The 23,257-nt window shown below is 42.0% G+C and overlaps 2 protein-coding genes across 4 annotated transcripts in view; one reads left to right on the top strand and one right to left on the bottom strand.

Moving 5' to 3' along the window:
• Positions 1 to 7,724, bottom strand: part of LOC149311435 (SH3 domain-containing YSC84-like protein 1) — a 40,775-nt gene extending 33,051 nt beyond the window's left edge. Inside the window, exon 1 of the mRNA XM_089528573.1 lies at positions 7,628 to 7,724. Coding sequence (XP_089384699.1) covers position 7,628 — 1 coding nt within the window. The 5' untranslated portion in view covers positions 7,629 to 7,724. The remainder of the gene's footprint in view (positions 1 to 7,627) is intronic.
• A 346-nt stretch (positions 7,725 to 8,070) lies between these two features.
• Positions 8,071 to 23,257, top strand: part of LOC149311434 (low molecular weight phosphotyrosine protein phosphatase) — a 41,385-nt gene continuing 26,198 nt past the window's right edge. For all 3 annotated transcript variants that reach the window (XM_089531053.1, XM_089531054.1, XM_089531052.1), the window contains exon 1: positions 8,071 to 8,215. In XM_089531053.1, the coding sequence (XP_089387179.1) occupies positions 8,173 to 8,215 (43 nt within the window). In that variant the 5' untranslated portion in view covers positions 8,071 to 8,172. The remainder of the gene's footprint in view (positions 8,216 to 23,257) is intronic.

The following is a 23,257-nucleotide window of genomic DNA, read 5'->3' as shown; positions in this document are numbered from 1 at the left end:
GGTTGTAACCCTCTTAGTGCTTTGCTGGTATCACTAGAGTTTGAAAGTATCTGAGCAAAGGTAAATATTAGTATAGCTTATGTGAGAAAACAATGAGCTCTTGGTTTTCCTCATGACATAATGCGCCGAAATACTTTTACCCACAGAACAGCAGAGGAGAGTTTTATTTAAAGGTTACTTTTAGCCTGCCTTTAAAGGGTAGGGCACTATTTTTTATTGTATGTATTTATATATATTAGAAAGCAAAGGGATTTTGTAGCTCCTCTGCAGCAGTAAAACTGAGTGAGCAGAAAAACAGGACCACTTGAGGATTATATAATTCAGGATTTCATAAAAAATAAACAGTAGCCAGCTGCCTTATTCTGTGCAGCAGAGGGAAACTGTTATGGTGAGCTGGACACTAGTCAACAAGGATGCAGACCCCTGTACCCACTCCTCATTGTTCACACAGGCATCCTGATCTCAGCAGAAATTACAGGCTCTTGTAGGGAGCTGTTTGGTCAGTTATGCAGCGGTGGCGGCTCTAAACAAGATCCATCACCTTCCCTGTGCTGCCCCGGATTGGGCCAAATTGAACTTAATTCAGCTGTCCAGAAAGCCAAGTGAACTGGAGGCACTCCAGAGTTTCCCGGAAACTCCACAGTATACTGCAGGTTCTCTTATACTAAATTAATGGCTTAAAATAATGGTTTTGCTGCAGATGTAGCCATATGTCATCTGGACAGATTGAATCGGGATTGGGATGAGGTCAGGGTATATTGTTAGTGTAGAAAACACCCCCCAAAAAACTGCTATTGCCTCAGGTACAAGTGCCTAACAATGGCAAGCCTGATGTCATCGCCAACAATTCCTTTGCTTGGGTCCTTCCAAGTTACACCACTTCCATCATCCCCAGCCAACTGACTGTACAATTTGGCAACCACCTCAAACCGAAATTTTAGATACCATGAAAAGGCAAAAGATTCCTAGTTCTGAATTTATTATTGCTGTATTTATACTCCATGGTGTCCTTCCACTTGAGATATTTGGGAACTAACTGCTGATAAGTTCTTTGCGATGGCAGAACAAAAGCATGATTGAAATGGTTGTTGGAATTTCTTTCCTCTCAAGAAAAACTATTGTGGGAAGAGAAGACCAAAACTCCTCCACTGGAATTGTTACTACAATCTCTTTTCACTTTACATCCTGATCCATGAAAAGTAACATTTGCCTTGCTTTCCTCCTCTTCTCCATTAATAGTGACTCCCTTAAAGCAGTTTTTATATGGAAATATAGAAAAGCCCCATTCAGTGCCACAAACAATGTCTCTTCTGGACTATTTAGCATGTTACCTATCTGAATGTCTGTGGTTTTTAAAAGCCTGCAGCTATAGTATGTATTTACTTCATGTGTATCTTTGTGTGTACCTTCAAGCTGCCTGCCAAGTTATGGTGACCCCATGAATTTCACAGGGTTTTCTTATGTAAGGAATACTAGGAGGAACCACCTTCTTCCTCTGAAATATAGACAATATATTACCTCTGCAAAATTTTTGCTGCATAAAGAAAAAACAAATATTGGATATTATAGGAAGTCATTCATACAAACTCCCTTGTGCCATTTTGCTATTTCTTCGTTTCAGCCAGTTTGCCTGTAAGGAGGCAATAAACACACACACATCACATACACACATCACACTGCACTGTCTCAAAACTAGATGTTATTATAAAATGTTCCCTCTAGCAACATTTTAGAAATATACACACATGGAGAAAATATTAAAATGCACACATTCATGGTTGTCTGCAGGACAGGGGATTCTCCCCTCCCGAATTTTAAATGTAGTTAAATGTTGCAATGCCCACAGACAAATGCAAACCCAGTTAGTCAGCAAGGGGTTTAGTGTGTTCTCTAAGTCCACTTCTATTAAAAATCCAGCAGCCATACTCTAGACAAAATCTCGGCCGCAGAGAAATGCTGCTTGTTTTCACCTATTATGGAACTTTTGCAAAAGTTTCCAAGAATGGACACTTTAAAAAAATACAGTGATAATACAAACCCCACAAAATACAAGTCTGCATATATAAGATCAGAATTTCAATATAATAATAATAATAATAATAATAATACATTTTATTTATAGACCGCTATTCCGCAATGATCATAGCGGTGTACAGTACAAAAATGCAATACGATACAATACAATACAATACAATACAATACAATCTCTCTCCCTCAAGATGGTGGCTGAAGGGAGGGCTTGTCTTCTTCCAGGCAGGCCTGGTGGAGCTAGCCTGCCTCTCTCTCCTTCAAGATGGTGGCTGAAGGGAGGGCTTGTCTTCTTCCAGGCAGCCCTGGTGGAGCTAGCCTGCCTCTCTCTCCTTCAAGATGGTGGATGAAGGGAGGGCTTGTCTTCTTCCAGGCAGGCCTGGTGGAGCTAGCCTGCCTCTCTCTCCTTCAAGATGGTGGATGAAGGGAGGGCTTGTCTTCTTCCAGGCAGCCCTGGTGGAGCTAGCCTGCCTCTCTCTCCTTCAAGATGGTGGATGAAGGGAGGGCTTGTCTTCTTCCAGGCAGCCCTTGTGGAGCTAGCCTGCCTCTCTCTCCTTCAAGATGGTGGCTGAAGGGAGGGCTTGTCTTCTTCCAGGCAGCCCTGGTGGAGCTAGCCTGCCTCTCTCTCCTTCAAGATGGTGGATGAAGGGAGGGCTTGTCTTCTTCCAGGCAGGCCTGGTGGAGCTAGCCTGCCTCTCTCTCCTTCAAGATGGTGGCTGAAGGGAGGGCTTGTCTTCTTCCAGGCAGCCCTGGTGGAGCTAGCCTGCCTCTCTCTCCTTCAAGATGGTGGCTGAAGGGAGGGCTTGTCTTCTTCCAGGCAGCCCTGGTGGAGCTAGCTTGCCTCTCTCTCCTTCAAGATGGTGGATGAAGGGAGGGCTTGTCTTCTTCCAGGCAGCCCTGGTGGAGCTAGCCTGCCTCTCTCTCCTTCAAGATGGTGGATGAAGGGAGGGCTTGTCTTCTTCCAGGCAGGCCTGGTGGAGCTAGCCTGCCTCTCTCCCCCTCAAGATGGTGGCTGAAGAGAGGGCTTGTCTTCTTCCAGGCAGGCCTGGTGGAGCTAGCCTGCCTCTCTCTCCCTCAAGATGGTGGCTGAAGAGAGGGCTTGTCTTCTTCCAGGCAGCCCTGGTGGAGCTAGCCTGCCTCTCTCTCCTTCAAGATGGTGGCTGAAGGGAGGGCTTGTCTTCTTCATGATCATTATATCCACATTTCATGATGTAGAGTTGTGGCTAAGGGAGCCAACCCTATAAAGTAGCCCAGTATTGTTATATGCACTAGGTACTCTATGATAGCTGTATATTGTAGTCCATTTTTATTTTCCTGTGTGTTGGCATTGTTTATAATGGTATATAAAAGGAAATTTGGAAGTAGGCAGGGGGGCGGTGAAGTTAATTATAGGGAATGAGAGATAAACTGAGAATATCAGCTATATCACATTCTGAACACTAGATTTACTAATTGGGAAACAACAAAGAAGTAAACCTAGGTTCTTCAGACACCAGTTCTATTTGTCTGGATAGACATGCTGCCCACACTATCAATCTTCCAGATATGGTACCCCCATCCTCTTAGAAGAACAGGGATTGTTCACACAAAATAATGTCAAATGCCCATACAATTCAGAATTCAAGTATTGCAAAGGATCCTTTAGGGCAGGGGATGTAAAAAGTGGCTGATAATGTGGAAAGTAAGATACTGTAGTCTACACTTTTCTATGGCGGGTTATAGACCGCCGCTTTGAGGCGGTCTGCCCCCGCTGCCTTTTGCTCCGTGCGTGAGCCGCAGCAGCCACACAGCGCGGCTCTCGCGCGGAGCAAAAAAGGAGCTCCAAAATGGAGCTCCTTCTTGCGGCGCCTCTGTGATGTCGCGAGGCGCCGCTGGCGCATTTGCGACGTCATAGGCGCCGCGACATGTCTGGACGCTATGCGTCCGATACGTAAACATGGCGGCCCCCATGTGGAAGGGGCGCCGCCATGTTGTACGTATGGAATACGTACTAGGGTTAGGGGGGTCCGGAAGCACCGCCCCTTCCTAACCCTAATACGTATTCCATACGTATTTTTTGGCGGTCTGTAACCCGCCTATATATCTCAGCCCTGATCAGGTATAGCCATTTCTCTTACCACAGCCTCACTTACAGATCCTGAGAAACTACAGTATGATGATTTTATTTATTAAAATATTGTGATCCTCTTTCTTATGGAAAAAAGGCAGCACAAATCTTTCAAAAATGACCATGGACACTGTTTTCCTGACAAGACTTGCAAAGGTATCAACGTTATGAGCCAAAAAATGCCTAATACATCCTTATGTACTGTACTTGTTCATTTGTACTTTTCTCTTTCTTCTTCCATTTGTTTTTCAATGTCCCCCACAGCAGATAAACTCTTGTTAGAGGTTCATGATGTGTTCTGAATTGGTGCTGGCATATTCCAAGTTCTGAGGATATTCTTCTGACTGTTTACAACTGTCTAAATGTCACTGAACATGAAGAGGATTATTGCTTTTGCAAACCCACACAAGAAAATGCACAGGTATGTTGGAGCAGCATATGAGAATTATGCTCACATACTACTCTGCCTTTCCCTGGAAAAAAATTCCTGTAGATGCCCTGCCAAAGAGCAAACAAGTCATAGTTAATATTTGAGGTGAAAGCTTTGTTGTAATCAAGGACAGGAATAAAAGCCAGGTATTTGAATGTTAGATGGGTGTGAAAGCTGGTTAAACACACAATATTAGATTGCCTCTCAAAGTGGCTTTGCACATGTAGAAAGCTGTCCTGGTCTTGTTTTTCATTATTTTTTCCCACTGGGCTCCTTAAAAAGCTGTCCCTGGGGGTTAGGAGACTTTCAAAAATAGCATGGGGTATCAGAGCCAACCCAGTGCAACACTACTACCTACTCATGACTCCCTCTGCCTTTTCCTTTTTAATTTTCCATTTCTTTCCCTGTTGCTTTCTACCTCCATTCCTGTTTGTCATCTATCTGTGTGTTCTATTTATAATGGACATCTTGCAATTCTATTACTACACCAGAGAGTACTTCCAGTTACAACTTCTAGTTAGGCCATCTTTGTTTGCTTGTTTGTTTGTTTTCAGGGGCTAGCAAGAGCATTGTGGCGAGACTAAGGATAAATAGCCCCCCCCCCAGAAATAGTTGTGTGCCATTTTCCAGGCGTTGTGAATCATGTAGATTTAAAAAAATAGGTGTATGTGGATGGCTTTGGGGAAACCTTAGTGTTGCATATGGCTCACAGGCTGCAGTTTTCCTTCCCGATGTTACACACTGAATATTGAAATAGTCTGAATATTGTACCACTGTTATCATATCTTTGCAGAACATTACATATAGGTGTGTGTGTGTGTGTGTGTGTGTGTGTAATATGATTACAAAGAAAGAGAAAAAAGCAACAGCAAAAAAGGGATGGGAGGAGTATGCAGGATATGAAAATAGGCAAGGCATATACATAAATATGAGTTGACCATATTTCTCAAAACGCATCTTCTTAAAGTTGGCATTTATAAAATACATGTTCATGAGCAACTCACACTATGAGCGCTTTTGATCACTGAACAATAGGTGGGGAATATTTATCGTTCCAGCCTTGCAGTACAAGCCTTTTGGCAACAGTACAACTACACAGGATCCTACTACACTGAGCTTCACTTAAATTCCACAGCTCAGGGATATGTGTGTCTACAAATATCAAAGACCCCCCCCCCATACAAAAGTGAAACATGGTAGTACATCCATCCTATGCAAAACATTGAATAAAAAGTAGAAAAACAATAGAAGAAACTGACCAAATGGTTCCCATGGAGAAAGCAACCCCCGCAAAGGAGTTTCACTGGTCCTTGTCCTAAAGCCTTAAAGGTAAATAATCCAAAGCCTCTCCAGCAAACCTGAGAAGCTGAGAATGTGACAAAAGCTACTGTAGTTACTTAGGATCTTAAAAACTAGCAATGCAAACTGGGATCAGACATTGACTGGAATCCAATGTAGTCAAGAAAAGTTAAGAGTAATAACTTGCCAGTCCCCTGAATTACATGACATCAGCTCTAATGTCTATGGTCCAAAACACAGAGCAGAAATAATCCAGTTTGAAACTGCTTTAACTGCCCTAGCTCAATGCTAGAGAATTCTGGGAATGGTAGTTTTGTGAGACATTAAGCCTCTGTTTTTGGCACCAGAGCTCTCAGACAGACAGAGAAGGCGTAATGTCTCACAAAATTACAGTTCCCAGAATTCTCTAGCATTGAGCCAGGGCAGTTAAAGCAGTTTCAAGCTGGATTATTTTTGCAGCATGCTTTGGGCATGTGTTGAGCAAAGCTTCCATGTCATAATTGCCAAAAACCTATATAACATATGAGCAAGACTCCACCACATCAAGATATTGGTGACAGCGGGGACCATCACTTGGAAAATGTGCTAAGCTTTAAACATTAGAGCCAATCACCATGAAAATATGAAGTACACTCAATAACAACAAAAAGGAACAATCCATGAAGAGGAACAGATGGAGAAGGATAACAACCTCAAGGATTCCTTCTGTGGTTGCATCCACATTGCAGAAATAATCCAGGTTGACACCACTTTAACTACTATGGCTCACTGCTGTGGAGTCCTGGGAACTATAGCTTTGGGAGATATTTAGCCTTCTCTGTCAAAAACCTCTGGAGCCACAATAAACTACAAATCCCAGGATTCCCTAGCATTGAGCCAGGGCAGTTAAAGTGGTCCCAAACTGGATTATATCTGCACGATGTGTTTTGTATTTAGGTTGAGAGAGAGAGATAGAGCAGACAGCCAATCCAGTTTTTGTATGCGTGAGTTGTAACTGTTTATTAAATACCAGAAAGGGAATAATGCAGAAACTCACATTTATTAATATTTTACAGTCTCACAAGTATGCCTTGTCATTATTATTATTTTGTTTTCTTTTTTATTGATTATCTTCTCATCCAACAAACATACAGTCACAACACAACAAAACTACAACACCAAACAACAACAACAACAAAACAAACCACTTATAAGCAACAGAGTCATCTCAGTGGAATACAAGGACAAACAATGACACTTTAATTCTAAATAAAACACTTCAAATAGTGTCACAGATCTTAGCATCAGATTATCATCTGGATCATCTCTGGTTCACTTATTAAAACAATAATCATAATAATACATTTATTTCTATCCCGCCTCTCCAAGAACATCGAGGTGGCTTGCAACAATAAAATCCATACAATATAATAAAATAAACCCCACTATCCCCTCCTCCTTAAAACAAATTACTTTCTTAGTCTATAACAAATAACAAAATTACTTTCTTGGTCTATAACAAAATAACAAATTACTTTCTTGTTCTGTAACAAACAACAAATTACTTTTTTGGTCAAATAACAAAATTAGTTTTTTGGTCTATAACAAATAGCAAAATAACAAATTACTTTTCTTGGTCTATAATAAATAAATTACTTTCTTGGTCTAGAACAAATGACAGAACATATTACTTTCTTGGTCTATATGCCTTGCCATTATTCCCTGCAGTGTGTTTTGTGAGTCTCAAAACAGACCCACAAAAAAGAGGCACATATAGTACTCACTCCTTCCAAGAAGACTCCAGAGGAAAACAAGCTGGGGAAAGCCAAGCAGCCTCGGTCACTCCCAAGAAGAGCTGCACCTGCTGCAATGGAGGGAATGGTGCCCCATCACAAATAGCAGCAGCAGCACAGACCCGCCTTCGCAGAAGAGGAGGCGGCGGCGGCCAGTGCTGCTGCTCACCTGGGACAGGTGCATAGAGAAGCATAGCTGTCTACCCAAGTGCCTGATTCTTTTTCTTGCCCCGGGAAAACCCCCACACAGGGACCGAGTGCGGCTGACCACTTGAGGATATCACCCCCGGGGCCGGATTAATTTTTAAAGCTTTAATTTATTCCTAAATTTTAAAAAAATGTGGTTTATTATCATACAGGCAAGAATGATAGACGCCCCTTCCTCCCCCCCACACTCCAAGGTCCCCTCCGTTGTCGCAAAACAGCGCAGCCAGGGTGTGCTGCTTTACGGCCGTTCGTAAGCGGTTTGGCTTCATTTCTAAGGCGGCTCGTCGTCACCGTTACTTTTCCTTTGGGTTCTTTGGGGGCCACACAAAATGGCGGCCGCGGAAGCCAAGTCTGTGCTGTTTGTCTGCCTCGGTGAGTGAAGGGAGGGAAGGGCTGGTCGGGAAGGGGCCCCGAGGAAGGAAGGAAGGAAGGAAGGAAGGGGGGAGAGGTTGTTTATCCCCTCTGCTGCTCTCCTTTCCCCTCCTTTCCTTTCCAGCACAATTCTTTATGTAATATATAACATATATGTTATATTTATGTTAATGGTAATGATAATAATAATAATAATAACAATATATATTTAATATATGGTGTTTATATATTATATAAGTGATATTTCTTATATATTGTACATATTATATATATATATATATACTGTAATGTATAGACTATTTATATAATATATGCATTATATATATTATACATATAATAATATATTATATATATAATATAATAAACAATATATAATATTGTTTAATATATATATTATATATATATATATACTATATATTGTTATATGTATCACATACACAGTGCATATATTATATTATATTATATTATATATATAATATTATATATATTATATGTAATTATGTAATACATATATTATATGTAAAATATATACATATAATATGTTGTATTAACATACATATTATTATATTATATGTGTATGTATATATATTTATCATATTTATATATATATGTTGATATATTATATAATATATATGTTAACATGTATATATATATATATAATGTGATATATATTATATATAAAAATGTATAGAATATATATTACTTATAATATATGTTTATAGGTATATATGTAACATGATATATATATATATATATATATATATAACTTATATAATTTATATGCTTACATATATAAAAATATATATAAATATAAACATAAAATTTATAATATAATTGTATAACTTGTATAATATATATTAATATTTTTATATAATTATATATATAATATGCACATATGATAAATATTACTTGCATAATATATGTTTTATATATAAAATATATAATGTATATAATATACATATAATATATAAAATATATAATATATTACTTATATAATATATATGTTAATATATATATATGAGTGTGTGTGTGTGTGTTAATAATAATAATAATAATAATAATATTTATTTATATCCCGCCTCCCTACAGATCAAGGCGGGTACGAGACAAAAAACAAAAACAACAATAGAATACATTGAATATGTAAAATTCAGCACAATCCCCCTACCCCCAACCCTCCCTCCCTCCCTTAAAAACATAAGAAGATAAAAACAACAACAATATAAAATAGTAATTACAATTAATTAATTAAAAATGAAAGTGCTTGAGGCGAGACGTCTTTTGTGGGGTTGACAGGACCTATCAATAATCATTGAAAGGAGGGAGGGAGGGGAGTTAATCTGGAAAGGCCTGCCGGAAGAGATCCGTTTTAGCAGCCGTTTTAAAGGCTTCAGGAGTGGGAATCTGATGGATCTCCTCTGGCAGGCTGTTCCATAGTCCCTCTGGGAGACCACAGCCAACCTGGTCTTCCTAGGCTGCAGTAGATTGTTTCCAAAGGACCTGAGTCTATATGTTGTTGCTGTTATTGTGTGTGCCTTCAAGGTAAGGAGCCTGTCATGGGTTTTTCTTCTTGGCATGTTTCTTCAGAGAGGGTTTTTGTCTGTGTGCCATTGCCTTCCATTGAGGCTGAGAGAGTGTGACTTGACCCCCAGTTGGTTTGAATGCTTGGACGCTACCCTATGTTTTATTCTGCATTTCAGAATTTCACACACGACTCTGTGTATAATAATGCTGTGTGCCTTTGAGTTGTTTCATGGCAACCCTATCATGGGGTTTTCTTCTTGGCATGTTTATTCGAGGTGTGGGTAGCTTGCCGTTGCCTTGCTTTGAGGCTGAGAGAGTGTGACTTGACCCCCAGTTGGTTTTAATGCTTGAATACTACCCTATGTTTTATTCTCCGTTTCTGAATTTCACACACAACTTGCCCAAGGCCACCCCCAGTGGGTTTCCGTGGCTCAGCAGGGAATTGAACCCTGCTTTCCAAAGTTGCCAAGAACTTACTAAGTTAAAAAAAGACATGGGTCACCATAATAAGCCTTAGGAGATCTTGCAGCACCTTTAAGACTCACTGAAAGAAAGAAGTTGGCAGCATGCGCTTTCTCAGACTAAAGTCTACTTCCTCCAAAAGCATTTGAGAAAGTACAGTTTGGCCCAAAACAGACTGCAGAAATAATCTGGTTTGAGACCACTGCCCTGGCTCAGTGCTATAGAATCCTGGGAATTGTAGTTTATTGTGACACCAGAGCTGTCTGACAAAGAAGGCTAAATGTCTCACAAACACTACAGCTCCCAGAATTCCCTAGCACTGGGCCAGGGCAGTTGAAGCGATCTCAAACTGGATTATTTCTGCAGTGTGTTTTACACCTAGGAAAGCTCATGCTGCCAACTTCTTTCTTTCAGTTAGTCTCAAAGGAGCTACAAGATCCTTCTGCATACTGATTCTGTAAACTAACACAGCTATATCTTTGAGTAAGCCTTCAGGTCATCATAAGTTAGAAATGACTTAAACACGCATGACAGCAGCAACAAAAGCAACAGGAAACATATCCAGGAGTAGCTGTGTTGGCCAAAGTACAATAACATCCCAAATCCACAAAACTGACACCTTTATTGGGTCAACCAAAATGCATAAAGTGTACGTTACAAACTTTCAAAGCACCACTGGCTTCTTCATCAGGCAAAGGTGTTAGAAATAATATCCCTCCACAATCAGCCTTTCTTATGTCAGCAGCTGTTCCATGTTTTTATAATAACGCACTACACTGTTATAGTGTTATTATTCCACTTTTACAGCTAGGGCTGCCTCCTGTTGAATCCTGGGATTTGCAGTAAAGGGAGAGGCATTTAGCATTCTCAACCAGAGACACCTTATGCCTCACTAAACTATAAACCCCAGAATGCCACAGGAGGCAAACATAGCAGTTTAAAGTGGGATGATAGTGCTGTAACAGTATGGCATGGTATTGTCACCAGGCATTATAATGGTTTGTTGAGAGTTTCAGATTAGTCTCTAAAACCATACTTCCTTTCCAAGGGAAGAATGACAAGGTGACAGGGCACTGTTTTGTTTTGATCAGTTTCTAATGGTGTGGTTGAGTGGAAAAGATAGGCTACTGTTTTTGACTGCAAAACACTATGGTGGCTGGGGAAGTTAAGCCTGATACATTTGCTGTTTAGGTGAGTGACATCTGTAGGGGGAGCAACTGGAGGCAGGACTGGCTGGTGTAAAAGGGGAAAGTCATTAATAATTGCAATGGCCTTTAAAGTTTTAAATCAAAGAAATCTAGTCCCCTCCCCAAATCTTTCCATTTATTTTGTAGTGCTCGTTACAATAATAACAAGTGATCATTTTGGAGTTTCAGATAAACTCTCTTGTATGCCATTCGTACAATACAGCTCCCTGTATCAAAGTTGATGAAGGCAAGTAAAATTACATTTGTGCAATGATACTTACGTATCCCCCCCCCCTTTTTTTTTCCTTGCTGCATTCAGTGCCCCTGAAAAGTTGTTCCCAGATTCAGAAATCTCAAAACAGTGTAGGGTGATATCCAGGGAGCTGCATCTGGAGAAAGAGAATTGATAGAGTTTCCCCCCTTCCCTTGTATGAGCAAAAATGGATCATATCTTATTTTTTCATTATTTGTTTGCCTCTTTCACTTATTGTGAATACCAGCCAGCCTGCCTCCTGAGAGGAACCTCTCCTGAATGCTGACCTTCCCTCCCTCTTCCCATTGTTCTGGGACTCCTTGGAAGTAGCAGCAGCACCTTCAGCTCAGCAGAGAGAGAGGTGGGGCCTGCCTTTCCCCTTAAAAGGGCACTGTTTCAGCCCCCTCCTCCCTTGTGAATTCCAGCCAGCCTGCCTCCTGAGAGGAACCACCCTTAGAACCTGGGACGTCCAGAGACTCTTATAGCTACCCTTCTCCTCTGTCAACTCCCTCATGTCTTGGGATTGTCAGCCCATCCCATCCAGCACTGTTGGACTGCACCTTTATTTTTCTGCTTTTCTCTTTTCTACATTTTCTCCTGCCATCTGTTTGTCACCCAAACCTCTCTTCTCCATGGCTCCTCGCACCTCTCCTTCTCCCTATCTCATCCCTATCCGCCCCTTCCCTATCTCTCAACTCCCATTCTCTTGCGCTCTCTGGAACTGCCGCTCCACTGCCCCAAAAGCAGCGGCAATCCATGATCTTTTTCTGTCGCAATCATTCAATCTTCTCACCCTCACTGAAACTTGGCTTCTGGCCCACAATACCGCTACCTCTGCTGCCCTTTCTCTTGGCGGTCTCTCCTTTACCCACACTGGCCACCCTGAGGGTCGCGGAGGAGGGGTCGGCATCTTATTATCAAAGTCCTGCCAGTTTCAGGTTCTCTCTCCTCCCCCCAGCTATTCTTTCTCCTCATTTGAATTACACTCCATTAGACTCTTTTTTCCTCTGCAACTTCGGGTTGCCATCATCTATTGTCCTCCTGGTTCAGTGTCTCAGTTTTTCACAGATTTCGAGTCTTGGTTGACATTTTTTCTTTCAGATACTGTCCCCTCCCTGATCTTAGGTGACTTTAACATCCACCTCGACGATCCCAAGAATTCCTCAACCTCTCGCTTCAGCTCTCTTTTAGCTTCCTTCGGTCTCCAACCACATTCCAACTCTCCAACCCATTCCCTTGGTCACTGTCTTGACTTAGTTCTCCCTTCCAAGTGTGTCATGTCCGACTACTCAGCTTCTGACTTTCCACTATCTGACCATCACCTACTTTCCTTTACTCTTACCTACATCCCACCTCCCCATCATACCGTCCTCCGCCAGTTCCGCGATCTTCATTCTCTTAACCATCTCACTCACTCCTTGGACTCATCCTTAGCTTCTCTCAATCTTGGGGACTCTGCTGATTCAGCTATGTCTTTACTGAATTCTACTCTCTCTTCAACTCTTGACAGCTTTGCCCCAGTATCTATGCGCGTGTCCTCCTCTTCCTCTACGACTAGGCCTCAGCCCTGGATCACTCCCATTGTTAGATTTCTCCGGTCCTGCTCCTGAGCAGCCGAACGTCTCTGGAGAAAGTCCAGGGAGTGGGCCGACTTTATCCATTTTAAGTTCGTTCTTTTATCCTTTTCACGCGCCCTGTCGATGGCAAAACAAGACTACTTCAAATCATTGATCTGCGCCAACGAAAGGCGCCCGCAGCGCTTGTTCTCCTGTTTCAACACACTGTTAAAACCCTCTCCTCCCTCCGTCTCTCCATTATTTTCTCCCTCCGACTTTGCCAATTATTTCATTACAAAGATCACTACCATTCGTTCTGAGTTAACTCCTCATGATTTGGCTCCCACCATTAATCTCCTCGCCCCTCCTACTAATAAACTCTCTGTGTTTCCTCCTGTTTCTTTGGAAGAACTCTCTTCGCTGCTGAACTCATCAAAACCCACCACCTGCTCTCTTGACCCACTTCCTTCTCGTCTTCTAACCTCTATAGCCCCCTCTTTGTTACCCTCCCTCCTCTACATCTTTAATCTCTCTCCCTCCTCAGGTTCCTTCCCCTCAGTCTTCAAACATGCCTTAGTTTCCCCTATCCTGAAAAAACCCTCTCTCAACCCCTCTTCCTTGGCTAGCTATCGTCCAATCTCTCTTCTTCCTTTTCTGTCTAAGGTGTTGGAACGAGTTGTCTATTCACGCTGTCTTGAGTTTCTTGAAACCAACTCCATTCTGGATCCCTTCCAGTCTGGTTTTCGCCCACGGCACTCCACAGAGACGGCCCTTACTAAGATCTCGAATGATCTTTTGCGGGCCAAGGCAAATGGCCTTTATTCTATCCTTGTCCTACTCGATCTGTCTGCGGCCTTCGACACCGTGGACCACTGTCTCCTAATAGATGTACTCTCTGACCTTGGTTTCTCGGGCCTTGTTCTCGATTGGTTCACATCTTACTTGTCAGATCGATCTTTTTCAGTGGTCTCGGGTGGTCAGACCTCGTCTTCTGTCCCCTTATCTGTTGGAGTTCCTCAGGGCTCTGTTTTGGGTCCCCTTCTGTTCTCTTTATACACACTCTCCCTTGGCAAACTTATCAGTTCTTTTGGTTTCTCCTACCATCTGTACGCCGATGATACCCAATTGTACCTTTCCACCGCTAATCTTTCGCCAGAGCTAGAGCAGCAAGTGTCATCCTGTTTAACAGCTCCCACTGGATGCACCATCGGCGTCTGAAGCTCAATATGTCCAAGACAGAGCTTCTTGTTTTCCCTCCTAAGCCCACCCTTCACTACTCCTTTTCTATTTCTGTCAATAACATCTCTATCCAGCCGGTCCAGGAAGCCCGCAGTCTTGGTTTCATCTTTGACTCCTCTTTGTCATTTATCCCTCAGATCCAGACTACAGCCAAAGTCTGCAGATTTTTTCTCTATAATATCGCCAAAATCCGTCCATATCTCTCAGCTTCTACCGCAAAGACACTGGTCCATGCCCTAGTGGTCTCACGACTAGACTACTGTAACCTCCTCTTGGCAGGGCTTCCCCTCTCTCATCTCCACCCATTAATTTCTGTTCAGCATTCAGCTGCACACGTTATTTCACTCGCTCGCCGTTATGATCATGTCTCCCCTCTGTTGTCCTCCCTTCACTGGCTCCCTTTTCCTTTCCGCATCAGGTACAAACTTTTGCTACTCACCTTTAAAGCCCTGCATGGGCTGGCCCCTCTTTATTTAACCGATCTTCTCTCTCCCTACATCCCTACTCGCACTCTCCGCTCTGGTAGCCAAAGTCTCCTCTCCCAACCCAGGGTCTTCTCTGCCCCATCCCGGATCCTTCCCTTCTCTCTTGCTGCCCCTCATTCCTGGAACCTTCTTCCTCTGCATGCACGGCTCATCACTTCCCTAACCAGCTTTAAGGCTGAGCTGAAAACCATATTGTTTAGGGAAGCGTTCTCAGGGAATTTGTGATTGTCATCTGGCTGTCTGATAATATTTGATGTGATGTGATTTGTTTTATATTTGATGTTTTTAATTTGTTTTTCTTTTCTATATGTAATTTTATCTATTCCTCTTTTAATTGTTATTATCTTAGAATGTACGCCTTGGGCAGGCTTTTGTATACTCTTTAATTTTACTGACTTTGTACAGCGCTGTGTATAATTACAGTGCTTTAGAAATAAAGTTTAATAATAATAATAATAATTGTGGCAGATCTCATGCCTTTAGTTGTATGATGTCCGTGTCACTAGTTTTTTTTTAAAAAAAATAAAGAAACAAACTGCATTCGGATTTGAACGCTGCCAAAAGACCATTAATTAGAATTCCCATAGGAATTTCCCATAGGAAAAGATAATTTATTGCACAGATCAGCTTTCGAAAACCATACTTTTCAAGACCAAAAGATAGAATGGAATGTACATTAGTAAAATGTATTTCATATATTTTATCCCACTTTTTGATTTTCTTTCTTAAAAGGTTGCTTGCAGTTGAATACAATTTAAAAACATAATCATTGAAATTAAAAAGAGAAGAATCACATTAAACAATTGTGGCCAGCAAAAACATTAACATGGCTGTCAATACAACTACTAGAGCAGAGTTTCTCAACTGTTGACTGTTTTGTACTCCCAGAAGCCCCTGCCAATATGGCCAATGGTGTGTGATTCTGGGAGCTGATGAAGTCCTGTAATAATGAAGCCTGTTTTATTCCATCTGGAATTGAGTTTCACAAATGTGGAGTTGCTGCCAAAAATACCTTGTCCCTATGTTTGCCAATCTAATTGTTTTCAAATACAGGCACACAAGTTGAGCCTTGAGAGCAGATTTCAAGAGGCTAACTGATGTGATTGTAGATGCTATTTCAAGCATTCTCTGCCTCTCTGGAATAAAAATAGATGGAAAGTGAGGTAATAGTCAGTACTGTCCATATCATGATGGTCCAAAACTCTGGATAATTTCCTTAAGAGAACTTACTCCGTATTATCACTTTCATTCAGCATGGAATTAATTGTTACAGAATGGTATATTTGTGAGTCCTCAGGATGCTGATTTATAACTTTGGTCATCTGTCTGCTTTGCAGACACCCTCGCAATTGCACTTTTTGGTTCAGTTTTCTTTGTGGCACAATATGATTTACATGAATTGTGGTTTCGATCTAGAAGTAAATAAGGAGGTTCATGTCACCTTTGTCACTAGTCTCAGTAGGATTAATTCCTAGGAAAGCCTGCAAACAATTGTAGCTCCATTTTAAAATCTGTGGAATAGAGGTTACTATCTTAAGTTATAGGTTTTTCAACAGAGCAAGCTCAACTTGCTTTTTCTAAACTTTGAGTTCAAGATGCAACAGTGATATGATGGCCCTTGCATCTCTGTACATTTATTTTTGATTTGCTTGTGGGAGGGAAAATGAGTCAGTAGAGTGTCTTAAAATGTTAATATACCCTTTAAAAGAAAAAAATTAGTATGCAAAAATGTGGAATTCTTCCTTCTCTCCTGGTTCAATATCTTGAAATAAAGTACAATTGGCTCTCTGTTTTTGTGGGGGATCCTTCCAGACCACCACCTCCTGGCAAAAATGAAGGCTCGCGCATTTTCAAGCCCCATAGGTTTGAATGGGGCACGCCATTAAAAAGAGCAGAAGTCGCCCCCTGCAGATATTCAAGGGCATGGATATCAGATCCATGCATTAGGAGAGGTGACTGTATTTGAAGCCTTAGGAGATACAAGAAGAAATCATGTTACTGTGTGTGTGTACACTTGAAAGTCTGTGTGGAAGACATATCACTGGGGAAAGAAGGGGAAGAGTATCCAGAAACCTTTACCTTGGAGTGGCTCCTGTAGTTAAAATCTCTTCCTTTTCCTGTCCATGCCAGTCTCTAGTCCAGAGCATGTGGCCTCTGTAAACCTGCTACACATGCACCAGCTGTGCCCATCTTTGCCCCAACGAAGAAGGATTGAGAGTCCTTCCTTACCAGGAAGAAGCGTCTCCCATTCCACCTGGTCAGCTTGGGAGTAGGAACTGAGCAGCTGGCTGAAGAGCAGCTAAGAGGCTCTTTTCCCACACTGGCCTTTGCTTTTCTTGATTGCTGAGCAGCCAGCTGCTCAGTTGCTGCTCCCAGGGTGACCATGGCAAAGAGAGTAGCAATTGAACAGCAGTTGAGAAGTGACTAAGAAACCTCTTACCCAGGCTAGCCTTGCTGCAAGGCCTGCATAGGCAAGAGACTTCTCAGTTGTTACTCAGCCAGTTGCTCCGATGCGGTTCCCAAGGTGACTGGGTGCAAAGGAAACGGTGACCTTGATTGATTGTTTTGAATTTGCAGTAGAACAGCAGACCTACTATCAAGAAATAAGAATGTGGGCTCCAAGATCCAAGAGGAAAGGGGGCAGTAGCCAGAAAAAGGTTGGGGACCACTGATCTAGAGGTTAAATGTTATATGTGTGTGAGTTGTAGGTGCTCTATAATACATACAATTAGATTGCTTGAAACTCATTCTTTAAAGCAAAAAGATTGATCTTCAGATTCAACCCATGGTGGATGTGTTTGAGGTGATGAGGAAGATCTTTCACAAGGCAGAAGCAGGCAGGTGGCAGGGCTTGCTGCTTCTGCCCTGCACCATTTTTAATAGGGACTTACAAGCCTCACCGCACATTCACAGTCTCTTGAAGTCTCTCTCAGTCTTGTGAGGGTACTCGAAAAATTGCAGTGTGGCAGTTCTTTGGTGCTTCCCCACCTTAGCTCTTGCCTTAGTCTGTTCCATGACAACTTGAAAAAAGCCTAGATTCCCTCCATTCTCCTCACTGTTCTCCTCACCAAAATTGCAGTGGAGGCCCTTTGATGCCTCCCTTTGGGGTGCAGAGATTAGAAGGAGTCAGGATAACCTGAAAGAAATACCAGTTCCTTCCATTCTTCTCAGCACTGCTTCCCTGCCAGTATGGGGAGAGCAGAAGAGATTGGGATAACCTGAAAGAATCCCTCATTTCCTCCACAACAGTGGAAAACCACCTCTTCCATTGAAGCCTCCACACAATGGGGCTCAGTTGGATATCGGAATATCAAAAGGGGTGGGTGAATGCGGTAGTGAAGGAGTTGACAAATGGAAGCAGGTGAACACATTAATAACATCAGTTGCAAAGGCAAGACTCTTTCAAATGGGAGGCTGCCAAGGGAAGGGAGAGGGAGCTGGCAGTTGACTGGCAGTAATGAAGGGAAAATAAAGCATTAAATGCAAAACTGGTGTTATTAATCTGATTCCATTAGAAAATCTCCTTCACTACCACTCACCTTCCTTTCCCCTACCCTTCTGTCTTTATAATCTGGTGAATGCAGCCCATTTAACTTTGCAGAAGGAGGAAAGGGCCTGAAACATTTCCTTTAATTATTGCATGGAGGCTCTTGTGAGAACAAAAAATTAGATGAAAACCTGCCCATGCCTGCCTCCACCAGCACCCCCTTTTGCAGCCTAGGACCTCCTTATGTAAAATATCACTGGGAAAGTAGAGCCAACCTCATAAACAACCAAGAATACACACAAAAAAGTTTTAGAAAGCTAAACTTAACTCATCGCTAAATTATAACACCACAGCAGTGGAAACCCATCTCATCCATTGGAGCCTCCAAACAAGGGGAAGGAGGGTGAGCGGGGCAGTGAAGAAGATTTTCTAATGAATGCCAGTAAACACGTTAATAACACTGGAAAGGAAAGAAAGCTCAAACTCTGTAGAAAGTGGGAGATTGCCAATGGAAGGGGGAGGGAACTAGCAGTGACTGACAGGAGTAATGGGGAAGTAAAGCATAAAATGCAAGACCCACAGCACTCAGGTGACCCACTAAGTTACATAGACACAGCACTTGCTTTCCCACCCAGCAAATACAACCCCCTGTCTTTAGACTGGGGGAAAGTATGGTATGGCTTCACTGCTTGCTCCTATCAGTCTCCATCCAGAAGGCAAGAAGTGACACATCCCCCAGACGCACATCTCAGTAGACTGCCAGCTAAAAACTTCCACTACTGAAGGGATAGGCAGAGCCCCCTCCCCACCAACTCTATTCTCTCTTTCCTTCAGCTTGCAATCAAGACTCCTTAGATCCTGGCTGAACACCACAACAGCTTAGCAAAATTGAACAACTGATGCTGAGCATTGAGCCAAAGACCTGTGCCTGCCTACGTTTGGCTTTGCTGATTGCTTTTCCAAGGGGGAGCAGAGAGGGGGAACAAAAAGGATGGCCCTTCAGGGGTTAATGATGTACCCAGTGCTAAGCACTCATTGTATCTGCCTTTCCTTTCTTCCAAGTCAGACTCAGGTATATGTAGGTCTTGTTCTTCTGTTTTAATTTCGGGTGAGGCTCCTGTAAGCTGCAAAAGAGCATTCACTGGGAGTCCTTTGTCCTCCCGAGTTCAGCTCAGAAGGCCAGCCAGGCAAGGGAAGAGGTGAGAGTGTCTCACATCTTTAAAAGAATCCCAAAAGGTGGCTACGACCCAGTATCAGCCCCCCCCCCCCCCATCAGCACCATTGGGCCTCCTCACCAGCTGTCCATACTTCCAGGAGTATATGCTCCTTTCCGTGTGTCTTCTACCAGCCTGGCCAGCAAGCGAGGGATGCCACCTATGGGAAAGCCACGATGACATGTGAATTCCTGGCTCCAAATGCTGGAAGAGAGGGAGGGGGTGGCAGCTGAGAAGTGGAAGTGGTGGTGGAGTGGAAGTGAGCAGGAGAAAGGCAAGGGTAGTGGGGGTTGCTTAGGAGCATGGCACTGTGGTACCAAGGCAGAAATGGGTCTGGAAAAGAGATGGAGAAGAGCACAGAGAAGGACAGATCCTGCTGAAGTTTTTGTTTGTTTGTTTTTTAAACAGTGTGGTCATTCTAGGAGGTGGCAATGCTTGTAGTTTGGCATTGAAAGTATCTACAAAACTGAATAATCAGATCTGAAAAGAAAACCTACAATAGTTAAGGGTTTACTGTAATAAAATCGTATACAGGCTAAAGTCATTATATATAAAATAGCTGAACACTGCTGCCCTACGCCATTTTTACTATCTGTGGTGTGTCATGAAACAAAACCTCCACAGATAACATCAGGCCTGCTCTGCTCCCTCCGCCACATTGCCACTTCTGGCCATTTTTAAATGCCTGGGTGGGAAAATGGCAATGGGGGACCCAGGGGCAACTGACCCCCTGAGGTGGTACTCATGCTTTCACCTCTCCTTGGAATGGATCTGAGGAACCTTGTGCTGAGCCCCCTTCCCCTAAGATTTACCCTAGGCGTATCCACTAGTCATATTAAAATCCATAATTTTGGCCCAAGACCTGACCTTGACTTATACAGTTGGCCCTCCATATCCACGAATTTAAACCATCCACAGATTTAAAATATTCCAAAAAGATATAATTTCCAAAAAAGCAAACCTTGATTTTGGCATTTAATATAACGGATATCATTTTACTACACCAATGTATTTAATGGAGTTTGATCACTCATAGTTTTTGGTTTCCACAGGGGATCCTGGACCCAAACCCCAGTGGATATGGAGGGCCCACTGTACTTCAGGTTGAATATGTGGGTATATATGGTCCTTTTTTAGTCGGTTCTGCTTGCAAGAGGAGCCAATTAATGTCAGCCAAGAATCATGCAGGCTCATGTTGCTTCTTCCCCCTTTGTAATGCCATAATTTTCAACACTTATGGATCAGGCTTTTGTGTGAACCTGGCCTGCGTTATGGACACCTGCAACACTGGGATGTTCAGGTTGGGCTATAATTCTTAGGATGAGGATATGGCTGTTGCAAAAACATCCCTCCTTTTTGTCTATGAAATATAGAAGGGTATATGTTGTACCTTCTTAATTTTATGCTGGTTTCAAAGTATGATGCTGGTCAAATATCACTGTACCATCTGCTTTCAGTTTGTAACAGTAGTAGTAGGTATTCTTTACATAGGAGACTATATGCTACTTAATACTTGACAAATTATGTCTGTGAATTTCTTGTGCTATTCACAGTAAATAGCATACATTACATGTAAAGAAGAAATGGGAAATATTTAACAGCAGTAAGGGACCCAGAAATGTTCTGCTTGGTGTTATACATTGTACACATTATGCTAGGGTATCATTTCTAATATAATGGGGTGTTCTTCTATTTCCTATCCTCCCCACATCCCTTTGTGCCTCTCAAAGAACGGATGTTCCCTAGTCCCTGGGGTAGCTTTTGAGGGTGAAAGGAGGAGGGAAAATTGTCCCTTCTTGATACTTCTGACTAAAGAGGTTCTGTTAGTGGAACTACATTATTGGATCCTGTCTGGTGAAAGGACCCCACCCTCTAATGTAGTTAAACACTCTGATCAGGTTCGAAAGCTGTATGTTATGGTAGTTGTCATAGAGTTATTTGAAGAACCATGATCTGTAGAAAGTTATTGAGGTTCTCTGATAAGATGTTTAGTAATGGCTGACCAGCTGCAATAAAGGCGGCTTGTCCCTAAATACCCTAAAGGCACCAGATTCTGTCTGATAATGGAAGATAAGCAAGGTCAGCTCTGGTTAGTACTTGGATGTCAGACTTGCCAGTGAATACTAGGTGCTGTAGGCTATATTTCAGATGAAAAAACTAGAAAAACCACCTCTTCAGTGCTCCTTGCCTAAGTCAGCAGGAACTTGAAGGTATACACACACGCACACACACACACACACCTGGGGTGTGTGTGTGTGACTAACTAGCTGTTCCAAGCAGCAGTTTTGTTTCACATAGCATATAGCAGTTTATCGCACGGGGGGAAATTGAGGGTTTAAACAGGCATTTTCCCAGGACAGTCACACAGTTGCACCGAAGATTTTCACACACATTGCACTTAGAGAGGACTTATCCCGGGAAGAACCAGGAATGCTCCACCAACAAATTGTTCCCAGGATTCATGCAACTGTCCTGGGAAAGTGCCTGTTTAAAGCCCTGATTTTCCCCATGTGATAAACTCCATAGAGGGGCAAACCTCAACTCTGCTCTCTCATGGTTCAGTAGTGTAGCCCAAAATCTTTTGCAAAAGGAGTGGCTTTATGAATAAATGGCTTTAATTTGAAAAAGATGATCTTTTGGGGCATTTTGTGATTTGCAATGTCTGTTGAGGGAACCTGTCAAAAATAATCACTTACCATCCTTAAAAAGTGCTACAATCCCTATTCTGTGCACATTCTAACGGGCAGTAAATACCACTAATTTCACTGGAATTTGTATCTAGTTCTGAATCCTCAAGACTGCAGGTCTTGAACAAGACATTGAAGTTATATGGCAACAATTACCTTTCCTTGAAGGAAAGTATTTGTTGCCTGTCTTATTGCCACTAGGATTATTGTACAATATTATGTATAATAGAATAGAATATGTTATTATGCTATGTTTATTCCAAAGTGCATCCCACGATTACCACAGCATCCGGGAAGAAATAGATGAAATTGCCCAGCAAAATGGAACTTGGACTGAAATTTAGAGCAAGACTAAAGTCCCTCAGCCTAATGGAGCTAGAGCTGAACGAGAGAAATTTCTTTCTGTCAACACCAGAGTAAAACTGGTTGACAACATATCAATATGGGCTGAAGAAAGTACTTTGCACAACTTGTAATTACAAGACTTGGTATCACAAGACATTATTAAAGGGGGATTCAACACATTGATGCAGGATTGGTCCCAGAGTTTTTCCCCAAGACTGAACATGGAGGTTGAATTTAGCTAAATCAGTGTACTTTGAAGGGATTAACTTTATTTGGTATTTAAAAGACTGGTCCTACTATTTCTCACTCAGTTTCATTGATTAGGACAAATGATGTGACAGGAAAATAGTCACATATACTAATTGGGAAATGAATGTAAGGCGGTTGTTTTTTATTTATTGAATCTTTGAATTCACACTTGAAATCTAACTTGAAGGGAAGGGGACAGAGAAGGAAGGCTTTATATCTCCCTCCAAATTGCTTTCATCTCTTGATTGAGGCCTAGCCTATATTTTACTCACATGGCATTAGAAAAATGCATAACTTTTTTTTTTAGATAAATTAAATTGTAGCTGAAGTCGGAAGCTGATATTCGTCAGTAGA

The sequence above is a fragment of the Sceloporus occidentalis genome, unplaced genomic scaffold, assembly GCF_023333645.1.
Source record: "Sceloporus occidentalis isolate IW3139 unplaced genomic scaffold, rSceOcc1.0.p SCAF_6, whole genome shotgun sequence".
Taxonomy (NCBI): domain Eukaryota; kingdom Metazoa; phylum Chordata; class Lepidosauria; order Squamata; family Phrynosomatidae; genus Sceloporus; species Sceloporus occidentalis.
This window is presented reverse-complemented; position numbering and strand designations above follow the sequence as displayed.